The 23,620-nt window shown below is 54.7% G+C and overlaps 4 protein-coding genes across 7 annotated transcripts in view; 2 read left to right on the forward strand and 2 right to left on the reverse strand.

Moving 5' to 3' along the window:
• The first annotated feature begins 1,939 nt into the window (after positions 1 to 1,939).
• Positions 1,940 to 5,148, forward strand: CD63 (CD63 molecule). Its single transcript, XM_035002448.1, has 8 exons — positions 1,940 to 2,041; positions 2,625 to 2,701; positions 3,604 to 3,792; positions 3,968 to 4,042; positions 4,145 to 4,240; positions 4,350 to 4,490; positions 4,726 to 4,809; positions 4,988 to 5,148. Exons 2-8 carry the CDS (start codon positions 2,636 to 2,638, stop codon positions 5,051 to 5,053), a joined length of 717 nt encoding a protein of 238 aa, XP_034858339.1. The 5' UTR covers positions 1,940 to 2,041; positions 2,625 to 2,635; the 3' UTR covers positions 5,054 to 5,148.
• Positions 5,149 to 6,072: 924 nt separating this feature from the next.
• On the reverse strand, positions 6,073 to 11,065 carry RDH5 (retinol dehydrogenase 5). Its single transcript, XM_035002449.1, has 5 exons — positions 10,294 to 11,065; positions 9,404 to 9,750; positions 9,014 to 9,272; positions 6,961 to 7,124; positions 6,073 to 6,690 (listed from the first exon to the last, which is right to left on the reverse strand). The coding sequence occupies exons 2-5, from the start codon at positions 9,711 to 9,713 to the stop codon at positions 6,467 to 6,469; spliced, it is 957 nt and encodes a 318-aa protein (XP_034858340.1). The 5' UTR covers positions 9,714 to 9,750; positions 10,294 to 11,065; the 3' UTR covers positions 6,073 to 6,466.
• A 29-nt stretch (positions 11,066 to 11,094) lies between these two features.
• BLOC1S1 (biogenesis of lysosomal organelles complex 1 subunit 1) lies at positions 11,095 to 14,804 on the reverse strand. The gene is made up of 4 exons (XM_035002450.1): positions 14,628 to 14,804; positions 13,780 to 13,852; positions 11,542 to 11,674; positions 11,095 to 11,289 (listed from the first exon to the last, which is right to left on the reverse strand). Exons 1-4 carry the CDS (start codon positions 14,686 to 14,688, stop codon positions 11,179 to 11,181), a joined length of 378 nt encoding a protein of 125 aa, XP_034858341.1. The 5' UTR covers positions 14,689 to 14,804; the 3' UTR covers positions 11,095 to 11,178.
• Positions 14,805 to 21,511: 6,707 nt separating this feature from the next.
• Positions 21,512 to 23,620, forward strand: part of ITGA7 (integrin subunit alpha 7) — a 31,731-nt gene continuing 29,622 nt past the window's right edge. For 3 of the 4 annotated variants that reach the window (XM_035002451.1, XM_035002452.1, XM_035002453.1), the window contains exon 1: positions 21,513 to 21,909. In XM_035002451.1, coding sequence (XP_034858342.1) covers positions 21,704 to 21,909 — 206 coding nt within the window. In that variant the 5' untranslated portion in view covers positions 21,513 to 21,703. Of the gene's footprint in view, positions 21,910 to 23,620 lie in introns of all 4 variants that reach the window. The other variant, XM_035002454.1, reaches the window with a different exon arrangement.

Consider the following 23,620-nt stretch of genomic DNA (forward strand, 5'->3'; position numbering starts at 1 on the left):
GGCTCCCTGCTCCGCGGGGAGCCTGCTTCTCCCTCTGCCTGCCACTCCCCCTGCTTGTGCTGTCTCTCTCTGACAAATAAATAACTAAAATCTTAAAAACAAATAAAAAATAGAGTAATTTTCTTACCTAATCATACTATCATCATAGCTAACAAAATTATATTTTCTCACGTCTAATTCTCAGTCCATATTAAAATTTTCTCAGTTGTTCTCAAAATGTCTTTCACAGTTCGTTTGTTCCGACAAAGATTTAATCAAAGACCAAGCATTATACTTGGTTGTTATGTGTCTAAAGTTTCTCAGTCTTGACTTCAGACCACTTTCCCGTCCATTTTTTGCCACATCCTTCCGGAACACTTTGAACTAGCAAACCCCAGGCTGCCATCGACTTTGAAAACTACTTTTTTAATACTTGGCTCTTTCCTTGTCTCTGGAACTGAGAGCTTGTTTCTTTATTCTCTAGAGTCACCTCAGAAAGTACCAGCCACCTTTGTGATACGAAATCTGCTCTTTTTCCTCTGGGGCAGAGGCAGCACCTGTCTACTTTCCACCAGGGGATTGTGTGTCTGTTCACAATGTGGGCTTGGCTCTGTCTGCTGGCGAAGGGCAGGGCCACTGTCTCCTTGCCTTGCTGTCCCCCCACCGCCCCCCCATCTCCCCTGCGAAGCACATGCCTGGCATCTAGGGGCAGCACGCTAAAGAAACTGATGAATACCCTTCTTGTAGCATCTCCGCTCCTCTTCTGCTGCCTGCCTACTGTGATATCCGTAGGAATAAGGTCCAGAATGGGCTTGGTGTGCCTTGCTGGAAGGTTGTGATCCTGGAAACTGGTTCTTAGCCCAGCCCAGAGCTCTTTCCTTTTGCTCTTACAGTTTCTTTCCTTCTTTGTGTACACATACAAAGACTCAGGAAGTGGTTCTTAAGTCAGGACCGTAAGAACCTAAGGGGTGGGGCCCAGGCTGGGGTAGCCCGGAGTAACGGCCGGCCGCTTCTGTCCTTGGCCTGTTCACACAACTCCTTCTGGGAACCACCATGGCACACAAAGGAGGGAGGCAGCTTGAGGCTGACCCCTCCCCTTCCAGCCTTCACCTGGCTTTGCTCCCTGGGATACGAAGCGCTGCCTGCTAGGATGGGATGGGGAAATCCAGAAGATATACCCACGCCTGCTTCAGTGTCCTCCCCCACCTGGTAAGAGGCTGATCCAGGAGTGGTGGGAGCATAGACCTTGTCCACACTCCCCCAGAGGGAGGGACTGCACCCTGACTGGCTTTCTCCGGGTCTCAGCCCACTACTCCGGAGCCCCAGAAAATGGAGAAGGACTAACAGAGAGGGGAACAGGAACACCCACTCTAGAATGTTGGGGGACTCCCAGGACGCGAGGCCAGGGACTTTCTGGAAGTGTTTGTTCTGAACCCTCCCGATCCCCGGGAGCTCACAGCGCCCTCTGCCGCCTGGGGGATAGGGGTGGGGCCTCCAACGGAGACGGGAGCCAGAGGAAAGGAGTGGGCCCGGGGCGAGGAGGAGGCGGCCTCTCGAAGACCACCTCGTCACCTTGCCTCAGCCCAGCCGCCCGGCGCGGGCGCTCAGACTGTAGCTCCGGGCCGCTTTCCCCACCTTGGCTCGCACACGCTTCCTCCGCTTGCTCGAACCGGGCGGAATCAGGCGCCGCTGGGTCCCGCCCTCCCAGGCCGAGGTGGCCCCGGGGCCGGGGGCACCAGGAGGACCCCGGGCACCCCGAGGTCCGGCCCTCGGCGCCTTCCCTTCGCGGGGGTGGGCGCTGCCTTCCCGGTAGGGGCCACGTGGCCCTGGCCGGGCGGGGGGCTCGGCCCTCCCCTCGCCGGCCGGGTGACTCAGGCCGCAGCTGTTCCCGCGTCACATGAGGGAGGCAGGCGGCCACTGGGCGGAGGAGGCGGCGGGGGAGGGGGCTGCGGCTGGAGGCCGGGGCGGGGCCGCGCGGCGGGCGGGGCCGCAGCCGGGGGGGCGCTGCTAGAGAGCCCCTGGACCGCGGCTGGAGAGGAGCGCACAGCCTCGGGGAGCCCAGGTGAGGCCGCGGGGCGCGCGGGCGGCCTCGGTCTGGGTGGGAGGTCGCGGGCAGCGTCCTCCGCTGGGGCCCGCCCCGGGTCCCCGAAGATCCGCCGCGCTCCCGAGGCCCTCGCAACTTTGCAACTTTGCAAAGTTCCGGAGGCCCGGGCGGGGTTAGGTGGGGGGCCGGCTGCGCTTGTGTTTTGGGGGAGGTCAGAGCTCCGGAGAAGGCGGCTGGGGCGGGCGGTGGTTCGCGCTTGGGCCGAGGACCGTTTGTAGCGGCTGGCTGGGTGGGGAAGGGGTGTTGGCCGCTGGGGGGCTGGCGGGCCGAGGGTGGGCGTCGGGCTCCGGCTTCGGTCGGCGCCCTGGGATCGGGCCCGGGAGGCGGCGGGGCGGGTCCGGGCTTCGCGGCGGTCGCCCCCACCCCTCTCCAGCCCGGGAGAAGAGGGGGCTGGGAGACGTGGATCTGACCGCGGGTTTCCGGGTGGGAGGGGCCGGGAATGGGGGCAGCGCAGGGAAGGCCTCGAGGGCCGGCAGGGAACACGGAAACCGAGGTCCTCCCGCGGCCGGTTCTTATCCCCCTGCGCTCCCCTCTGCCCCAGGCCCGGCAGCCATGGCGGTGGAAGGAGGAATGAAATGTGTCAAGTTCTTGCTCTACGTTCTTCTGCTGGCCTTCTGCGTGAGTGGGAAGGGAGACGATGGGGACGCGCTGGCAGGGTGCGGGGAGACCTGGATCCGGAGTGGTGAGGGCTTGAGCGGCCGAGAATGAAGGCAGCTGGAGACCAGATGCGGGAGGAGAGCCCGAGGAACAGGCCGAAGACAGCATGGCCACCCCACCCCCTCCAGCTTTCGGGGTCCTCTGAGGCTTGTTTGGACCAAGAACGGACAGCGTGGGTGCGCAGCACCCTCCCCCTCTCCCCTTCTGGCCCTTCCTGTCTGGTGACCCAACCACTTGTGATACCGGGCAATGGGGCAACCAGCCAACGGCCGGCCTGATGGCTATCGCCGTGGGGCTTCCCTCTCCTCCCCACCCTCCCCTCCGCTCTCCCTTACCCCTCACTCCTTTCCAGTCCCTCATCCCTCATCACTCCTCTCAGCTGCTTGGGGGTGGGGAAGGGCTCTGCCCACCTCAGTTTGCTCCTGTCCTGGGCTCCTGGCTTCAGAGGCTGCTCTTTGTCCAGGGAGGGGCACACCACTCCTGCCTCTTTTTCTTCTCCCTTCTCCTCCCTGGCCTAGTGGGCCTGAGGAAGCCTAGTCACAGCTGATGAGGATGGGGCGGGCTCTGGAAGACAGTGAGAGGGCAGTTCTGGGAGCCCTTGAGGCCCATAGGAAGCACCACTCTAGGTGAGGAGTATGTGCCCTGGGGTCAGGGCTTTCTGGGAACTTCTCTTTTGGCATTTGATCAAACTGTGGGGCCAGTATGGGTCATCCTCTTCCCCTGCAGTCAAGTTTCCTGGAGGTGTGAGAATCTGCCTCTCTGGGATGGGGCTCCGGCCGTGTCCTGGGTGTATCTGCTGCCCTCCACCACGGAGGACTGACGGGTTGTGGGTCTGGCCTCACCCCGACCTGCCCTCCTCACAGGCCTGTGCAGTGGGGCTGATCGCTGTGGGTGTAGGGGCCCAGCTGGTCCTGAGTCAGACCATCACCCAGGGGGCCACGCCTGGCTCCCTGTTGCCGGTGGTCATCATCGCAGTCGGTGCCTTCCTCTTCCTGGTGGCCTTTGTGGGCTGCTGTGGGGCCTGCAAGGAGAACTACTGTCTTATGATCACGGTGAGCTGGGTGTGGGGCCAGCACGGGGGTCCAGGGCTGTGGGGAGGGTGTCCACGGAGGGGGCTCACGAGGTGAAGTGAGGAAAACCTTTATGAGTGAGCTAGAGGCTGGTTGGGCCACGGCAGGCCACTCTCACCAAGACTCCAAACCTGACTCCGGTCCACCGTGCCCGCAGTTTGCCATCTTCCTGTCACTCATCATGCTGGTGGAGGTGGCCGCAGCCATTGCTGGCTATGTGTTTAGAGACAAGGTAAGCCGGGGAACAGGGGAGGGCCCTACCTCAGAGGTCTGGCTGCTCTGGGATGTGTGTGCCCTGAAGTTTGACCTCAACAATGATCCTTCCTCTTCCCAGGTGATGTTAGAATTTAATAAGGACTTCCGGCAGCAGATGCAGAATTATCGGAAAGACAACCGCACGACTTCGGCCCTGGACAAGATGCAGGAAGATGTGAGTGAGGTTGCTGGGAGCAGGGGTAGTGGGGGAAGAAGATTCTTACCTTCACATTGAAGGTGGAGGTTCACGTAATAACCTACTCGCTATTTCTCTTCTCCCGCAGTTTAAATGCTGTGGGGCAGCTAACTACACGGACTGGGAGAACGTCCCTAGCGTGCCCAAGGGCCAAGTCCCTGACTCCTGTTGCATCAATGTCACAAAGGACTGTGGGGTTTCTTTCCAAGTGAAGAACATCTACCCTGAGGTAGGGAAGAAGCTGAGATAGCAGGGGACTTGGGAAACCTGGGGAAGATTTCAAGGGTTGAGAGAGGGACCAGGGATGGATGTGGAGAGGGTTGGGGCCCTGGGATGGGAGGGGATCTGGGAGTGCTAGGGATGGGGGGAAAGGTACAGAGAGTAGGGGAGAGCCAGAGGGACCAGGGAAGGTGGGTGGGAAGTTTCTGATGATGTTCTTGCCTTGTGTGCCCGCTACCCTTCAGGGCTGTGTGGAGAAGATTGGGGGCTGGCTGAGGAGAAATGTGCTGGTGGTGGCCGCAGCAGCCCTGGGCATTGCCTTTGTGGAGGTGAGCGGCGCCCCTGGGACTCATTCTGGGGCATCTGGGCAATAGGGGCAGTGGGAGGAGGGTGCTGCGGAAGTCCTGGCCTGGGGACGGGGGCCCTGGTTGTGTTTGGGGTCTCTTGGGTGGGCCTGGGATACTTTGCCTTTCTGACTCCTCTCCACCGCTCTATCTTTACTTTTAGGTACTGGGAATTGTCTTTGCCTGCTGCCTCGTGAAGAGTATCCGAAGTGGCTATGAAGTGATGTAGAGGGTCTGGTCTCTCCAGCCCCCTCATCTGAGGGAGTGGGGTAGTACACCAGGTTTTTCAATTAAACGGATTATTTTTTCAGACTGAAAAAAATAGTCTGTTTGTCTTGAAGAGTGATAACTTTAGCCTTTCCTTCTCCTCACCCGTGTTCCTGTCCTCTGGGATCTTGTTCTGTGTGCACCTTGGGAAGGAAGGCGTATTTTGGGGGGGTGTTTGGGAAAGGCGGGTTTTGCTGAAGGCGCTGGTGGGGCTTGCAGTGGAAGTGGGGATCTGGAGGAGGATGGGGCCCACTGCGCTCCCTGTCTCCTATTCCTGTACTGCCAGGTACAGTGCTGCAAGGTTCATGAAGCCATGTCCTGCAAAAGTCCAAGGGATTCCCCACAAAGGCCCTACCTGGGAGAGGCCAGCCCAAATCTACCATGGACATCTCTTCCTTGGTGTTCTGCCCGCCTCTGAGGGCCTAGCAACTCCCTCCCAACAAAGGGGACCTGGCTCCTTTTAGGGTGGTGGTAAGTTGCTATGACACCTTTGTGGCCAATACCATCCTTCTTGACTCAGATAAGAGGACAATTTAGGGGTTCCTGGGTGGCTCGATCGGTTGAGTGTCCGACTCTTGGCTGACTCAGGTCATGATCACAGGGTCATGAGATCAAGCCCCATGTCGGGCTCCCCGCTCAGTGGGGAGTGAGATTCTCTCCCTCTGCCCCTCCCCTCGCTCGCATGGTCTCTCTCAAATAAATAAATCTGTAAAAAAGAGGGGGCGCCTGGGTAGCTCAGTCAGTTAAATGTCCTGCCTTTGGCTCAGGTCATCATCTCAGGGTCCTGGGATTGAGCCACACATCAGGCTCCCTGCTCTGTGGGGAACCTGCTTCTCCCTCTTCCTCTGCCTCCTCCCCCAACTCGCGCTCTAGCTCAAATAAACAAACTCTTTAAAAAAAAAAAAAATAAAGAGAGGGGACAATTTAAGTGGGTATTACCTTTTTTCCCCATGGAACCCACCCAGCCTGGTCCTGACCCCTCTTCACTACCTTCCCTCCCTCCCAAGAAAAATAGGTTATGGCCCTTTGTACTCTGAACACCGAACTGCACCTTTACTCTTAGTAGAAAAGAAAGGAAACGTCCAACAGTGCCCTCTGGTGGCCATTCCAGGTACAGCTTCAAAGAGCACCTATGCGCCCAGTGGTTGCTAGTGGTTTTGCAGGTACTCAACAGGCCAGGTACCCTGGGCATTAAGTCAGCCTAGGGGGTAGCACTTAAATGGGGTCAGTCTCCCACTGGACAACTTCATTTCTGCCCACCTACAGTGTTTTGTTGTTTGTTTAACAAGACACATTTATTGAGTGCTTATTTTGTGCCAGGCATCAGGCAGTACCAGGGTGGGGGCAGAAACAATGTCTTGCCAGAAGGCTGGATTCAGCAGACTGCCTGGGCGGGCTTGGGAAGGACCCAGGTGAGCACAGCATCCACCAGGCTGGCTGGCAGGTAGGAGGCTGGCAGCCAGAGCAGCTTGGCGTCCCAGCCTGGGCTGTAACGGGTTCTGGGGTAACGAGCAGTCAGGGCATGCTCCAGGCACCTGCTCACCTTGGTCAGGTCCGTGTCACAGATCAGGTTCATGATGCGCCGCTGCACTTCCAAGTCTGCATCCCAGGAGGTGGTTGTAATCAGTGTCCCTTCCCACTCCAGCCCATGCCAGGCCCTGTCTTCTGGGTTCTGGAGCTGGTCCCCAGCAAAGGTCAGAGGGACCCTTAGTCCCTCCCCAGTTTGGCAAGTGGGCAGGTTCCATGTGGCCTGGGTGTTCTTCTGTGGCACCCCATTCACCCTCACGTCCTCCCAGCAGGCTGGTGTAGGACAGGCCTTTCTGGCACTCTCCTTTCCCCTCGGATGCCCGTGTGGGCCCAGATACTCACATTTGGTGAGGAAGGCCTCCCCATAGCGGGCCTGTGTGGCGGGAGGTAGCCGTGCCCAGCACTCCTGCAGGGTCTCCTCCAAACACTTGAGATTTGTCACAGAGGTTCGGAAGAAGCCAGGCTCCACGATGGAGACTCGGACCCCAAAATGAGCCACATCCCGCCTGGATGGGGATAGAGGGAGGTTTCTGGCTTCTTGCCTTTATAGGAAAGGGATCCTCAGGGACTTGGGTGTGGGGGCTAAAATGGGCAAGTTATCACAGGCCGGGAACCGGGGTATTGAAGGTAAAGGGGATCCCTGCTGTCCTGAGATGGGGTAAGTGGGCCGTGTATTTTTGAGGTTTGTTTTCCTTTGTAGTCTAAGATCTAGAACAGGGGTGAGTAAACTTCTTAAAGGGCCAGACAGTAAATATTTTTGGCAATACAGGCCTAAAAATAAATGATATCAGTCAGGTAGGTACTTACATAACCATTTATAATGTAACCATTTAAAATGTAAACACCAGGGGCGACTGGGTGGCTCAGTCGGCTGGGCATTCGACTCTTATTTTGGCTTGGGTGGTGATCTTGGGGTCATGGGATTGAGCCTTGCGGTAGTGGGGAATCTGCTTGAGATTCTCTCTCCTCCCTCTGCCCCTCCCCCCATGCACATGCATGCACTCTCTCTCAAATAAATACTTTTAAAAAAATAATAAAATGTAAACATACCATTATTAGCTGGTAGGCAATTGGCCAGATTTGGCCTAAGAACCAGTTTGCCAACTCCTGACCTAGAACTACCCCATTCCCTAGGTCCCAGAGCATAGGGTTTAGTCCTGGGTGCTGGACATGAAGGGTGTAGACTGGTATTTGCTGGGCATACTGCAGACACACATCTAACCTCCTTGACACAGATGCAGAAATCCAAGTGTAAAGTATGTGTTCCATGATGCTGATTGGAAAATTAAAGGACCAAGGGATAGGTACAAAAGTATATGAAATTCTTTCCTGAGTGATGGTGAAGAAGGCAGGCTTCCTATAGAAGGTGGGCTGGCTGGGGGCACGTGTACTGCTCAAAATTCAGGCCCTGATCCCCTGTGGTACTTGCTGAGTGTCCTTTGTGCTCTCATGGGACTTTGAACATTATTAATTTTTTTTAATTTCTTTTTTTTTTTAAAGATTTTATTTAGGGCGCCTGGGTGGCTCAGTTGGTTAAGCGACTGCTTTCGGCTCAGGTCATGATCCTGGAGTCCCGGGATCAAGTCCCGCATCGGGCTCCCTGCTCAGCAGGGAGCCTTCTTCTCCCTCTGACCCTCACCCCTCTCATGTGCTCTCTCTCTCTCATTCTGTCTCAAATAAATAAATAAAATCTTAAAAAAAAAAAAGATTTTATTTATTTGACAGAGAGAGAGGGAACACAAGCAGGGGGAGTGGGAGAGGGAGAAGCAGACTCCCCGCTGAGCAGGGAGCCTGATGCGGGGCTCGATCCCAGGACCCTGGGATCATGACCTGAGCTGAAGGCAGACAGGCGCCCCCAATTTTTTTTTTTTTTAAGATTTTATTTATTTGAGAGAGAGAGTGAGCACTAGAGAGAGCAAGCATGAGTGGGAAGCAGAGGGAGAGGGAGAAACAGACTGCCTGCTGAGCAGGGAGCCCGACACGGGGCTTGAGCCCAGGACCCTGGGATCATGACCTGAGCCGAAGGCAGATGCTTAACCTACTGAACCACCCAGGCACCCCTGAACATTACTGTTTAAATATGAAGGGCAGGAGAACATAAAGATGAGGGGCAGGCAGACCTGGGGGTAAGTCCCACTGCTTCCACTAACTAGTTGTGTGGTCTTGGGTAAGTTATGTTACCCTGTGGATATTAATGCCTATCCCTTAGAGGGCTGCTGGGAGAAACAGAGGAGAAAATGTTCTGTCAAGGTACTAGCTCATCACAAGTAGTAGTTACTAATACTACTACTAGGAGCAACAGTTAGTTGAGCCCTAAACTGTCTCCTCTTCAGGATCCCCCCATGCTGGGTTTTAGTCATCTCTGCAGGGCAGCCCAGGGCTCTGCACCCCTCACCTCAGGCTGTCAGAGAAGGCCTCCAGGCCAAACTTGGAGACACAGTAGCCCCCACCATTGGCCGCCAGGCGACCCAGGACACTGGTGATGTTGACCACCCGGCCCCGGGCCTGCTGCAGCAGGGGCAGCAGGGCAAGGGTGATGCCGATGGGACCGAGTGTATTCACATTCAGCACCCGCTGGAAATCATTCTGTGTGAGCCACGGTGTGGGCCCAATGATCCCGGCCACACCAGCATTATTCACCAGACCAAAAAGCCCTGTGGAGAGATGAGACAGATACCACAGGGTAGGTAAGGCATTCCGACGCGCTCTCTCCCGATCATTGCTTCTGCCCCACGCAGTCCCTCCCGCTTCCACACCATGTCCCAGTGGCCCCGGCACTACTCACCTGCTTCCCCAACATGTGTTTCCACCCACTTGGCTGCCCGCTGGACACTCTGGGGATCCGTGACATCCAGCAGGGTGGTGTGGAGGCAGGAGGAGGCCACCCGCTGTAGGTCCTCTGCCCCTGCGGGGGTCAGGCAGCCGGCCAGGACTCGGAAGCCTCTCTGGTCCAGTCTCAGGGCCAGAAGCCGCCCGAAGCCTGAGTCACAGCCGGTGATGAAGACGAAAGCATCGCTGGCGGGCAGGCTCTGCCGGTCCCTGAGTGACCACAGCACTGCCCAGAGCAAGACTCCCAGCAGCAGAGGCAGCCACATGGCCAGAGCCCAAGAGACCGGCAGGTGGCAGCCGAGGCTGCGCAGGAAAACTTGTCTAGTTTACTCTGGCTCTTAAACCCTTGCCCCTAACCTCCTCCCTAGCTAGAAGTCTGGTCTGAGCAGATTGAGAAATTATCTGCTTGGCAGGTAACTGGCAAACGCTGGCTCACCTAAGCAAAGCAAAGATCCAGGCAGACCCTGTATCTGCGGCCACCTCACCTAAAGCCGGATGAGTCGGGGCCGGGGCACAGGAGCAGAGGAATCTGCTTGGCTTTCACCTCTCCTGCTAAGCCAGCGGCATCTGAATTCCCTACATGTAAACTGGGCCTTATTTTTGGAAACATGTCCAGGGCAAAGAGCACTTCAGTCCTGTTGGCCCCAAACTTCTCACCGCATCTCTGAACCTGTTTTCTATTCTACCAGTGGGGCCAGCACCCGCCATGGCCCAGCTGGGAGCTGTGGAGGGTCAAGGGCAATCGTGTGTGAGGAAGCACATGAAAAGCTTCCGGCTTGGACTCATCAACATGTGCGAGCCTAGGAGAGCCCCCCCAGAGTACCCAGCTCCCGGGCCCCTGCTTACCTCCTCTGGGGAAAGCTAGCAGGTAGCACAGTGCCTGAAGCGCCTTCTTTTGCTCCGTTTGAGAGACTTTGCTCCCAGTCTTTCCAGGCTCCCACACTAGCTACAGCTAATGCCAAACTCCACAGCGGGTAGCCTGGGTCCCGGAAGTATTAAGTGTGTGTGTGGCGGGGAGGGGCTGGGAGGAGGAGCCAGGGAAGCTGGAGGCCCCCAGTCAAAGCCAAAGCTTGGCACAGGCCAGGCGTGCCCAGGCCCCCTTCTCGGCTGTCTTTTCCAGCCAGGGTGCCTGATCACCTCTGTCCTGGACTACCAGGAGGAGGGATATGTCAAGGATGGGCAGCTGCCCCTCTCTGTTGGTGACCTTGGACCTGCCACTCCCCCTCCTTCCAAGTCCCCAAGCGCCCCCATGCCCAAGAATTAATCTCCAACCTGGTCCGGACTCATGACACTGCTTAGCACCAGGCTGGGAGAGGCCCCGAGCACGTGGAGAGGCAGAGAGCCAAAGCCGGGACCAAGCCTGCTCTGTGTCATATTTCTCCTCTGCAGGAAACTGAAGTCCTGAGTTAGGAAGCTTGGGACAGGCACAACTAACCTTCTCTGGGGAGGTATGGGAAACTTCCGCCCTCTGCTTACGCAACATGCACCAGCACCAGGCCCAAAGAGGAAAGGGGGGTGGGACAGTAAGAGGACGCTGGTTCCACCCTTTACCCAAAAGGTAACTGTCACTTAGGGAAACAGTCTTTGAATCTTCCACTCCTACCCACCACGCTGGGCTAGTAGCTCTTTGAAACATACGACGAGAAATGGAGGCTTGTGTTTTATTCTTGGCCTGTCAGCTTCCCCCATGGGGGAGGTAGGAGGGGTGGCGTAGAGGGAAGGGAAGAGGGGCTAGGAGGGGGCAGACTGCAGCTGCCCTTTGTACACATATTCCAGTGCGGTGGCAATGGTGCGCATGTCCAGCTCGATGCTCCGAGCCCAGTTCTCCACATCCCCGATTTCCTGGGAAGGGGAGGAGGTGGGAGGCTGGGAATCAGGGTGCGTAGTGTGTGGCAGGCAGGGACACCTCCATCCATCCCCTAGAAAGGGCTTTGCTTGAACCCACCAACTACTTTTCTCTCTCTAGCTTCTCTGAGACTGGGGCCATAGATACCATCTCTGGGACCATCCCCATTTCCTTTTTAACCTGAGGCCTGAGCTGACCTGACTGGAGGCAGTCAATGGGGTCCCAGTGATGTAGGGAGTGTGGCCCACCTTGAGTGCCTGATTGAAGTTCTCCACCATCCCGATCCACTGGCCTGTTTGCTTGGCAAACTGGGCAGCCTGGACCTGTAGGGTCTTCACCTCATGGTCCAGCTTTCTCTGGTTCATGTAGGCCTGGGCCACACTAGAGGTTGGAAGAGGGATGAGATCACCTCACCCAGCTGGTGGGGACTGGTCTCCAGGACTAATATTCCACTGCAAGGGTGGGAGGGCAGCCAGCAGCCAGACTGGGGAAAACCTCATGATTTTGGCCATTCTTGGATGTGATGCAAATGACTACCATTCATGCAAATGAACCAGCTTCTTCCTCCCACTCCCAGCATTCCCAGGAGAGCCTAGCTGGGAGCTGACTGAAAACTTACCATCTCCTACCCCGCAAAGGAATTCCTAAAGCTGGGTGAGAGAAGGGAGGATTAACCTGGAGGGAATATCCCTGGGGAAGAAGCTGGGAGGGTAGTGGGGGCTCAGAGAAGCTGGGAAAATCCAGCAGCAGGGACACATCTGGCCGTGCTTGGAAGCCCAGGGATCTGTGCAAGAAGTTGGGAAGGGAAATTGAGCCCCTCCCTGAATATGGGGTGGGATGGGAGAGCAGCCCCCCTCCCCAGGAACTCAGGGTCAAGAGAAGATATCCCAAGGGCTTCTTCTTGGCTCTCAGTCTCTCTCCCAACCCTTCTCCTTTCGCCCACACAGATGGAGGAACACACACACACACACACACACACACAATCTCTCTCTCTCTCTTACCCTTTCTTCCTTCTGCTCTGGGCAGTTTTTTCCTCCTCAATCAAGATTGGCTGCAGTTACCATTAATGCCAAGAAGTTGCTATCGCCAAACCCCTGCTCTGCCCCCCTTCCCCCAATCTCCCCATCCCACAACAACTGTTCTCTCCCATTGGCTGGTGAGTCTTTCACTCCCCATCCTAAAGCTCTAGGTCATCTGGGAGACTCCATATCCGGTGCCCACCCCCCACTGGAATCTGTGGGGGCTGGAGGGGGCAAGGGGTTGAGGTGGGTGGAGAGAATGGGAAGGACACCTGACAGGGGCTGAGATAGACTAAGCTTTTGTTTTCCTTTCCAGGGAACAAGAGGACCCGTGGGCAGCAACACAAAACCCTTTCTAATCTGGCTTTGGCTTAGCTGTCCTCTAAGCTGGAAGAGGGGTGGCCGCTAGCAAAGGAAGAGCAGAGGGAGAAGTCTGGGCCAGTCTCACAGCAGAGCCCAAGAGGCGCCAATGTGGGAGGGAGAAAAGGGGGCAGACCTTGTCCTTTCTCTTTGGGAGACAGCTTGGCCATAGTGGGGGGGGTAGTGTAGGAGCTGAAACAGTAATAGCAGGGGGGCTCCCAATGCTTTAAGAGTCGCCTGGCAGTTCCTAAAATCCTAGTTCTTCCTGTTGACATCCCACTTTCACACTGAGTGAAGGGAGAAGTCTGGAGGGGAGGGAGATCAGAGGCCCCAACCCCGGCCTCCTTGTCCCCTAATCTTCCCCAGAGATGAGTAATGAAGATGACAGTCCCTGTATGGCTCACTTGGGTGACTCAGTCTCTGGATTCACAACCAAGTTATTCTACTTGTCCTGGGGTGGAAGGCATCGTACTGCCCCCTTTCTTCTAGTCATCATCTCAGCACTCTTCTGGGTCACTCAGGGTCAAGAGACAATATTCTTTGCTCCTTCCCAAGTCTTTGGTTGTTGCTGGCATTCTCCTATAGGTGGTCTCTGGACCCGGAAGGAAGGGACGAGATGGCCTGGCTCTGCTATAGCTCCTAGCATAGGTTCTGCCCTCACCCTCACCAGCTGTGCCATCTCTCTCCTGTCAGCTGCTCCCCAGGCCTGCCAGAGGGTGGGAGGTAGAGAAGGAGAGGGTGGCAAGTTTCGGGGAAGGGAGGTGCTTGCCCTCCTGCTGAGGCGACAGCTGCACTTGGAGGGGTGAAGGGAAGTGGGCAGATGGCATCAAGCTGTGAGCACCAGGGAGGTTACTGTGGGGAGGGGGGACTCTGGCCGCTTCTCCAACCACTGCAGCTGCTCCTCCTTGTGCAACGTTAGGGGTCAGAGCTGACTCAAGCCTCTCCCCATGAAGTTAAGCTGGCGGAGCGGAGGGGAGGGAATGAAGGGAGGGAATGAATGGAACACCTCACCCCCTCAACAGCAATCTGAGGTCTGGACCTTGTCAATGCCTAACTTGTGTGTGTGTGTGGAGGGGCGGGGGGTGGGTGCTGATGGGGAGTTCATACCCCACATTCAGGTGATCCACCAAAGCTTCTGTTAGGCAGGTCGCTGCAGTGATAGCCTCTCGCCTCCTCTTCTCTGGGGATGGGGGGAAAGGGATTGGAGTGGAGACTCGGTTTTCTGAAGGGTGCTAAAGGGTCGCCACCCATTAATTACTACTCCGCTAGGTGCGGGAACATCTCAACTAATCTCACAGTGCCGGAGTTGAAAAGGACCTTGCAAAACATAAAGCAAGCCTTTTCATTTTATTGTTTTTCAAAATTTTTATTAAAAAATTTTTTTTTTCCGAATTCTTTTCATTTTAGAGGTGGGTTAACTGGTACTCTGGGAACGGAAGCGACTCGCCCAGGGGCGCCAACGAGTCAGTGGCAGCCGCCCAGGACTCCAGACCCCCGGCACTATTTTCCCACTATCTTGGCTTGAGGAATGGTAACTCCCGGATTCCCAGGCCAGATCCTCGAAGGGCCCCACCCCCATTTCCGTCGTTTCAGGCCTCCAAGACTCTCATCTCAGTCGGGCCCCAACACCCGGGTCCCTCAGGAGCGTCCCTTCCCACTTTCGGGCCGAGAGGCTCCCTGGGCCAATCGGCACAGCGCTGTTCCACGCGCAGGGGCGGGGCGAGGATGCGGGGAGACGGAGCGTGGGGGGCATTAGGGGGAGGGGGCGGCTCGCAGTGTTGCCAAAGGGACCAGAGCCCGTTGGCAAGGGAACGGGATTTCCAAAAAGGCGCCCCCACCCCATCCCCGCAGCCCGCGTCCTTCCCTGCATCTGGGCCGTTACTCGAGGTCCAGGCTCCGGGCTGAGGCTAGGCCGCGGCGGGAGAGAAAACGGCGGACGGAGACGATCGGCTCACCCTGCAGCTCCTTGCGTTCGTTCTGCTTGGCCTGGTGTTCTTTCAGCAGGCGGGACAGCATGGTCGCGGCGGGCTGGGGGCTGGGGGCTGGGCGCGCCAGGCCCCCTCCGACTGCAGAAGCTGGAATCCGCAGCGCGGCTCCCGCGGGGCCCGGGTCACGTGACCGCAATGTCACGTGAGGCCGGGACCGCCCCCTTTTGAGCCCGGGGGTGGAGGGTGTAGAAGATCTTGGCTTTGAACCGAGGGACTAGGAGAGGGTTGGGGGCAAATGAGCTCTGGTGTTTTGCGGGGGCTCCCTTTTTTGTGAGTGTTGGAAGTTTTCTTTAGTACGCGTATCGCGGAGCCCGTTTTGATCGTCTCCTTTGGATCTCAGGGCTCCCGGGAGGGTCGGTACTGCCGGGCTGTGCATCATTGTTCCATTACTGGGGGAGCAGAGGCTCCCTGGACTCATTGGAATTCTTTTCCTTCCCTCGCCTTTCCGTCCTGGCAGCTCTGGTCGCTTCTCCGTTGATTCTCAGCACCCTCCCTCTGGGAGGGAATGCTTTCCTCTCTTTTCCCGCCCCTTCGCTTCTCACCACCCTGCCAAGATCCCTCAGCTCTGGTGATCACTGTAGAGAAGAAGCATTTTCGGCATTTCAAGCGGCCTCTTAGGGAGCTTTGCTAATTTGGCTGGCTATGTGTGGTGAATGTATAATGCCATCTCTGTCCTTTTGTGGTCAGGGAATGCGAACCCTTTCAGTCTTACCAGAAGAGTAAGTCCTGCTGTCACAGTAAAAGGTAAATCATATAACACCTCTCTCAACTAAAGAGAAATGCTTCCGGGATTAACTCCAACAAGAAAAAATTATAAATTATCACCATCATGTTCTTGATATTGCCATCGTTTCTCTTGGTGCACCACGCACTAACATGCTCAGTGTCTCCGGGCAAGTTGCTTATGCTCTGGATTTTGGTTTTCTCCCTAGGAAAATAAGGGGATTGGATTAAATCAGTAGTTCTCAGCCCTGGCTAAACATTAGAACCACCTGGGGAAGTTTTTAAAAATGCCCTGGCCCTAGACTGAGTAAGTAGATCTCTAAGGAGTGGAACCCAAGCATAAGTATTTTTTAAAAAGTTGTTCATCTGATTCTAGTATGCATGGGACGTTGGGAATCACTGGACTAAACCATATCTAAGGCTGTTTCCAACTTTGGCATTCTCTCCTTTTGTGATTCAGTTACATAGTAGAAAATTGGCTTCACGATGTATACTTACAGGGGAAGAGAAATAGGTGCTGATTTAGAATAAAACAGTCTTGAATTTCCTGAGAAAGAGTTGAGGATTACTGATTGATTGAGTCATTCAGCTATTTGCAGAGCAGCATCTTAAGTCCTGGGAGGTGTGCAACAGTGAAAGGATTAGTGAATGAAATGGTTAAGTGGTAGCATGAAGCAGAGCGGTAAATGCCACCAAGATAAAAATTCTGAATAAAAATGTTGGATACTGCATATGTATGTGTCTATGCTTATATGTGTACTATAACTTATTTTTCCAACATTTCCTGAGTACTTACCATGGGTCAAACCCTTTACACGTATTAATTCATTTAATCCCTAGATCTATGGTGTGAATTATTGTTGCCCTCAATTTTCAGATGGAGAAACTGAGGTACAGAGCAGTTAAGTAATAGAGCTGATAACTGGTAGAGCTAGGATACAAATCCAGGCTATCTGACTCCAGAGCCTGAGTGTAACCACTGTCCTATGCCGCATAAACCATGGGAAAGACCCCAGGAGGGGAGGCTCTGTGTTTTGTCACTATGCCCTTCTAGCTTGTGGGCACAGTTGGAGGGAATTCTGGTTGGGGAGGAGTGTTTGGGAAGAGGCTCCGTTCCAGCGTGGGGTTGATCAATAGAAGCGGGAAGAGTGAGAGCGTCACCGGGCAGCCCAGTCCTTCCCCCAACCCCCGCTTGGCTCCACCTTTCAACTGCAGTGAGCAAGCAAAATAGAAGCACATTGGAAGATGCTCGGTGCCTCACTCCCAGAGACGTGGGGCCTGGGAGAGAAGAGCAGGGGTTGGAGGGAGTACCAGAAAATGGTTACTTGGGGATGTGAAACAGAGGGCAGGGGCTAATGAGGGGGGTTGGTGTTGGGGTTTTCGGTGGTGAGTTTGTGAATGTTAAGATTAGGCTGACTCAGGGAGAGTGCCAGCCCATCCTGTATTACCCTCACCCCCCTGGCACAACCGCCTGACATTTTCACAATCAGTATAGAGACTGCCGGGAATCTGCAGACATCAGCCCCATCCCCCTCCCCACACACTGGCTGTTCCTTTGCCCTAGAGCTGGGCAGAGGACATGGGTACCTCTATCTGGGGACTCCAGCTGATCTCTCCAGGGTCATCCTCCAGATGCTCTTTTTCTAGGCTTTTGCTGCTCACTGTGTAACTTCAGTTTCTGCTGAGTTGAAGCTCAGCTCCCCACCCGCCTTTGGGTGAGATGGACACAAGCTTCATGAATCTCTGGAGAATGACTCTTGACATTTGAAATCTCTTTCTGCCCGCATCTCTTTATACTCCCCGCCCCCCAGATTTTTTTCTCTTAGAATGAATGAATGCAACTCCACGCTCCTTTCCTTCCCCACTCATTTCCTTGTTCTTTTGAAGTCTTTTCCTGAGTTAGCTTTACTTAGCAAGTTCTAAACTGAACGCCTGGGCCAAACATTAGGGCCGGAAGCTGCTGAGTTGTTAAGGGTTGGATGAGGACTGAAGGAGAACATTGGAGTGAGTGGAGAAGGCTTCTCATACTGGGAAGCCTGGCTGGGTTTCAAGAGGGGGGTACTGTTGGTGGTGTGGCCAAGTTCCAAATGTTGGACTGCAGCCAGTGCTCAAAGAAAAGGGGCCCTCAAGACAGTCTAAATGGCTCCCCGTGGGAAGTGACCTCCCAGTCCTTCTCCAGAAAATGCATGGGTTTCCCTTGGATCCTCAAAGATGAGAGCAGTCAAGTCATTTCCCCAGTGATTCCTCTCAATCACATTTATATTCTCTCTCTCCCAGCCACTCCCATAGTTCAAGCTTTGGCTACAGCCAGAATTCAGAGGCAGGCAGAAGGATTCCAGTGCTGGAGAGGTGGGTGGGGTGAGAAAGTCCTCATGTTGTGTGTGTTGGGGAGGAAGAGGCTGACCCTGGGACATATGCTCCAAGGCTCTGCTGCCAGATGAGGTGGAGGGAGAAGTTAACCCTGCAGTGTGTTCTGGAAGTGTTTGCCTGTTAGCTAGAGGCAGCAGCTGGAAAATGTGTAATCTGGGGAAGCTGAAAAACAGGGATCCCAGATGGAGGCAAAAAAGGTTGTTAGAGGGGGAAGGGGCTGGAGAAAGCCTCAGCTTCCACTGAGATCCGGCTGTAGCCTTTGCTGGGCCTGGACATTCATTTTTTTTTGAAAGCTCTATGCCCAAATAATTTTTAAAATTATTTTGAAATAGTTCTAGACTCAGAGGAAGTTGCAAAAATAGTACATGAAGTCCTGTGTACCCTTCACCCAGTTTCCCTCACTGGTGACATCTGATATAACTGTAGCACAATATCAAACCCAGGAAGCTGACATAGGGACACTGGTCACTGGCTTACAGGCCTTATTCGGTTTTCATCAGTGTTCTACACACATTTATTTGTGTGTGTCAGTGTGTGCGTGTGTGTATAGTTCTACGCAGTTTTAGCCTGTGTATAGATTTGAATAACTACCACCAAAATCAGGATGCAGATCTCTTCATTACCACAAAGGAACTTCCTGTGCTATCTTTTTTTTTTTTTTTGCATTTATTTATTTAATTTATTGAGAGAGAGAGAGAGCACAAGCTGGGAGGAATGGCAGAGGGAGAGGGAGAAGCAGGCTCCCCACTGAGCAGGGAGCCCAGACTTGGGGCTGGATCCCAGGATCCCATGATCATGACCTGAGCCAAAGGCAGACGCTTAACCGACTGATCCATCCAGGCGCCTCTATTTATTTATTTTTGAAGTATAATTAACACACGATGTTATGTTAGTTTCAGGTGTAATGTGCTATCTTTTTATTCTCACCTCTTCCCATCCCTGTCCCCTGGCAGTCAATAATCTCTTCGTCATCTCTATAGTTTTAATTGGTTTTAATTTCATGACTTTCCAAACTCTTGACTCAAATACAAGAAGTTCTTGGCAGGTTGTTTATTCAAACACCGAGCTTCATTCTCCAGATCCCTCTAGCTTTTTCATTCCGCTCCCCCGCTTCACCTACAACGTTGTGGCCCATTCCAACAGTCTTGTCTCACTTCTCCTTTAGGGAAAATCGACATGTCTAAATTTACTAGGCTGGTCTAGGACTCTTACATTCCCCCGCCCTCCCTTGCCCCACTATTTATAGCCAGGCTAATTTTGGGCAGCCTCTCTCTCTTTTCCTGCTCCTTCCTCGTGTGGCGGGTGAGATGACTTCTCAAATATTTGGGCAGAGGAGGTCAGAAGCAGATTCTTGGCATTGTGGTTTCAGCCTTGGATTTAGCAGGAGCCAGTGGGGTGAAGATGAAGGGGGGCAGAAGCTGCAGGTGCAGAGAGGAAGGCACCTGGGCCTCTAAAGGCATTTGACCCAGGTTGGAGATCTTGGCTCAGAGTCAGGAGTCCTGGGTTCTATACTGATTTTACTACTCTGCATTCTCATATCAGCTCTACTGTCTGGGGCTCTGAGATAGAAAAGGGATAGAGAGGGCAGATCTGAGGGATAATAAAAGTAGGATCCTGGTGCCGGCTTGTTGGCAGCACATGTGTTTCCTCGATAGCCCCTAGTTAGAGGTGTGCTAGTCCCCTTGAGGGAATGTCTACAGTATAGTGTTGCAAAAACAGAGGCCCAAATCTTCAAATGTATAGTAACTTACCCAGGGCAAGGATTGTCCCAGGGCCAGCAGAGTGAGAGCCTACCTTTCTGTTTGTTTTTAAAAGTATAGTCTTGGAAAAAGAAATAAGAGAGACAAAGGGAGCATGGGAAGAGAAATTAGGTAGGGTGCATTGGGGCTTTTAAGAAAGTGAGGGAGAGGGGCACCTGGGTGGCTCAGTTGTTAAGCGTCTGCCCTTGGCACAGGTCATGATCCCAGGGTCCTGGGACCGAGCCCGGCATTGGGCTCCACGTTCGGTGGGAAGCCTGCTTCTCCCTCTCCCTCTCCCACTCCCCCTGCTTGTGTTCCTGCTCTCGCTATCTCTCTCTCTGTGAAATAAATAAATAAAATCTTTAAAAAAAAGAAAGGGAGGGAGAAAAGAAAAAATATATTTTTTAAGATTTCATATTTAAATAATCTCTCCCCCCAACGTGGGGCTCAACCTTATGGCCCTGAAGTAAGGGTCACATGCTCTCCCAACTGAGCCAGACAGGCACCCCATGAGAAGAGAAAATCTTAAGGATATGATAGACTTGGAGGGACAGAGACAACATTGGAGGCATTGAGAAGTCTTCAGAGAAGGGTTCCAAGTGATAGAGACAAGAAAGGGGACAAAAATAAAGTTTGGGATGAGACAAAACCAGATAACGAGAGAGGGAAGGGAAAGATGGATAGGTGGATATACAGAAGACCGACACCCAGTGAGAAGAGGAGGTGGGAGCAAGCGAGGTTCCAATTGTGCCAAATTATTTCCTATCTCTCCTCCTGGCCCCATTTCTGGATTGGAGTTATAAATAGCAGAGGGCTGGAAAATGTCCCCCCCCCCCCCCTTTGCTTCTGTCTCAGCCTGGGGGGAAGGGAGAGGAAGAGAGGCTTGTGGCTCCCTGTGGAGATCTTGCAAAGCCCCACCCAGATCCTTCATGGATCAGCCGGGGACGCTGCCCTCTCCAATCCTTTCCCGTCAGAGGTGGGAAAAGGACAGTTCAGGGAAGGGGTCTGTGAGTCAAAGACATCCTTTCCATCTCTCTGCCTCTTGGGTCCAATCTTTTTCATCCTTGCCCTTGCTCTTCTTTGACCCCCACTCCCTTTTCCCCAGCTTAATTAATTTCCTCTTCCTCTATCAATCACCCTCAGTAATTTTTTCTCCCTTCATTCCATTCCATTCCATTCCTTTTTTTTTTTTTTTTGAAAGCTCTATGCCCAAAGTGGGGCTGGAACTCACCATCCCAAGAGCAAGAGTCCCGTGCTCTAAGGACTGAGGCAGCCAAGAACCCCCCCCCAGCCCCCACCATTCCTTATTGATCAAACTCTTGCCCTTCTTTCTGCATCTCTTTTCTCTGTTTTCTTTCTACCTGCCTCCTTTGCTCTCCTCCCAGACCTGCTGAGTTTCTCTCTCTCCTGCTGCCTCTGTCTTTTCCTCAGTTCTCCTGAATGCTGACCATGTGGCTACTAGCATAGCCGTTGTCACTGCCGGGCTCTGGGGGGTGGGATGGGATGGGGCGGGATGTGGTTTGATTCAAAGAGCATGCTAGGCGCTCTACGTGACCACGGAGAGAAGGGAGCACCAAAAGACCACACAGGACCCTGCCCTTTCATCTCCCTGTCTGCATCTCTCTTCCCAGACTGTCCTTTAGCCTCAAGCACTTCTCATTTCTTACCCTCCTTTCTCTTTTTGGTCCCTTTCTGTCTGTACTTGTCTCTCCCTCCTCATCCCCAGGCACCGCCCCCACCACTCGGGGGCTGGGGCAGGAGTGGGGGGGGGGAGGGCAGGAGCGCGCAGGCGGGGGCGGGGCCAAAGCCCGGGTGGGGATCCTGGCGAGCAAGGCCGGTTCCCACCCCGAGTCGCCAGCCTGGACCTCCCTTTGCGACACCGCGAAGCCTCCACCTGCCGCGCGAGCGAGGGGCGGGGCCGAGGGCGGGGCCGGGGCGCTGCCCCTGGGGGAGGAGGCGGGAGCCGGAGCGCTCTCCTGGCCTGCGGCTGCTGCAGTCCTAGCCGGTGCTGGGGCAGCGGGGCAGCGAGGAGGTGGGGCGGCGCGGGGACGGGGCGGTGGAGCGGCGGGAGAGGGGTGGCGAGGAGAGAGATTGCGAGAGCCCTGAAAGACGTGCGAGACTCGAGACCAGAGACCCGCCGTGGGAGACCTGGGGCTGCGGGAGGGAGCGAGTTTTCTTGCGCTCGTGCGGAGCGCGCCCAGGGTTCGCCGCATGGCCGGGACTCCAGGCCGTGATCCTCGGGGCGCCCCCGGGATTTGTTACTTTCTTGGCTCCCTGCTGGCCGGACTGCTCGTCCCGGGTGCTGTCGCCTTCAATCTGGACGTGATGGGCGCCCTGCGCAAGGAGGGCGAGCCGGGTAGCCTCTTCGGCTTCTCTGTGGCTCTGCACCGGCAGTTGCAGCCCCGACCCCAGAGCTGGTGAGTCACTGCACCCGCCCAGAGTCCCCGTGCCCGAGCCACAGACTTCCCCCCACCCCCCCACCCCATCTCTCAGTCTTCCAACCCCATGACGATTCAGGGTATCCACAGATATCCCATACTTCAACCTTGCCTTACCTGTCTTGGGTCCGGAGACGTACCCTCAGGGCCTGAGACCCAGGGTCTTGCTTTGGGGATGAGTTGGAGAGGGAGGCCCTTGTCTTGGCAGGTTTCCCCCAACTTGCATCCTTGCCTCAGTCCCAGGGTCTGGGACTCCCCTCCTTCAGAGGGCTGGATTCCCTCAGGAAGGGGGGCTGGACATCTCGTCTCTGCTTAGGGCAGGAGGAGAGGGAAAGGACGGAGAGGTTGAAGACTCCATGGGAGGGATGGAGGGTAGACTCCAGAAATAACTTCCCGTCAGAGCATTGCCATGGGGTGGGATGAAGACAGCAGGACATTGGAGGCCAGGAGAGCCCTGCCATTCTATTCTGTGGCTCAAGACCACGGGGAGGTTGGAAGAGGACCTGGGAGGGTATGGCAGCTGGTACTAGATGGTTTTATGACAGAATGACAGGAAGCAGAGCCCCCAAAAGTTGTAGCAGCAGCAGCAGCAGCGAGAGAGAGCGAGAGAGCGAGAGAGAGAGAGAGAGAGAGAGATCCAGGAGGGATGCTGGCCAGGTTGTTCTCCTTCCTCCTCCTCAGGAAATTTCCAGGTCTAGGAATCTCAGCATTGGGGGAAAGCAGGGAGGAGTGAGGGGCAGAGGACAATTCTAGTTATTTTCTAATCAGTTCAGGACTCATGGGAGATGGACACATATGTGTGGGGCCTGTGTCTGTCATGTTTCCTGTGCTGTTGGCTCCAGCTACATGTATGATTTTAAAAAGAGAGACAAGGGGAAGAAAGCTTCCCACCCCCCTCCTGCCAGGGGGCTTTTCTTTCCTAGGCTGGTGCCTAAGCCACACTAAGTGTCCATTACTGGGATCAATGCTGTCCACTGGGATTGTCTTCTCCCTGATACCATTGGCTTGGGGGCAGAGGGTAGGGACAGGAGCTCATTTCTCTTACCCTGCTCGAGGAGGAGGGGCTAGCTCTAATCTTTTTTCTTCCATTATCCCTGTCATCAGGGAGCATGGTCAGTGGTCCCCCAAACTTTGGAAGAGATAGAAAGCAACTGACTTCATCTCTTCTTCAGCCCTTCTATCTGCTTCCTACCTCATCTCTGTCTCCCTCCCTCCCTTCTTCCCCCATCAGCCAGAGTTCCAGGACTGGAGGCCTTTTTAGGACATGCTGAACTCTCTGAGCTATTTCCAGGCAAATTCTAGGTTATTTTTAATAGCTTGGTCTCTTGTTATTTCCCCCTCCTCTCTGAAGGTGGCCCCTGATTCGGTCTCCGAGAGCCAAGCTGGGGGCTTTCCCAGGGGGACCTGACTGCCTAACCCTGCTTTTGCTCCAGCAAGGGGTGCTCTGCTGCCTGGTGGCACATGAGAGACCAGCGGCCTTGCTCAGTCCCTAGCTTGTGTGTTGCAGGTTGCCTTCACCAGCATCCACTGATCGAAAGGCCTCACCTGTTTTGATGTCTTTCAATCTTCCCTCTGGATGAAACTTTGAAGCCTAACCTTCTTTGCTCTGTGGCTTCAGCCTCATTTATATCTTGCAACTGTAAAACGGAGTTAAGCACTAGTACTACCAGGTAGTTGTGGGGTTTAAGAG

This window comes from Mirounga leonina, unplaced genomic scaffold (assembly GCF_011800145.1).
Source record: "Mirounga leonina isolate KUSES-001 unplaced genomic scaffold, KU_Mleo_1.0 Mir_126, whole genome shotgun sequence".
Taxonomy (NCBI): Eukaryota; Metazoa; Chordata; class Mammalia; order Carnivora; family Phocidae; genus Mirounga; species Mirounga leonina.

Coding starts and splice junctions, on each gene's coding strand:
- CD63 (XM_035002448.1), top strand. CDS start 2,636: ATGGCGGTGGAAGGAGGAATGAAATGTGTCAAGTTCTTGCTCTACGTT. Junction 2,702..3,603: donor TTCTTCTGCTGGCCTTCTGC/GTGAGTGGGAAG, acceptor CCCTCCTCACAG/GCCTGTGCAGTGGGGCTGAT. Junction 4,043..4,144: donor GCTATGTGTTTAGAGACAAG/GTAAGCCGGGGA, acceptor TCCTCTTCCCAG/GTGATGTTAGAATTTAATAA.
- BLOC1S1 (XM_035002450.1), bottom strand. CDS start 14,688: ATGCTGTCCCGCCTGCTGAAAGAACACCAGGCCAAGCAGAACGAACGC. Junction 13,853..14,627: donor CGAACGCAAGGAGCTGCAGG/GTGAGCCGATCG, acceptor CCCCATCCCCAG/AGAAGAGGAGGCGAGAGGCT. Junction 11,675..13,779: donor GTGGATCACCTGAATGTGGG/GTATGAACTCCC, acceptor TCCAACCTCTAG/TGTGGCCCAGGCCTACATGA.
- RDH5 (XM_035002449.1), bottom strand. CDS start 9,713: ATGTGGCTGCCTCTGCTGCTGGGAGTCTTGCTCTGGGCAGTGCTGTGG. Junction 7,125..9,013: donor GCCTTCTCTGACAGCCTGAG/GTGAGGGGTGCA, acceptor ATCCCCATCCAG/GCGGGATGTGGCTCATTTTG. Junction 6,691..6,960: donor GGAGGCCTTCCTCACCAAAT/GTGAGTATCTGG, acceptor CCTGGGATGCAG/ACTTGGAAGTGCAGCGGCGC.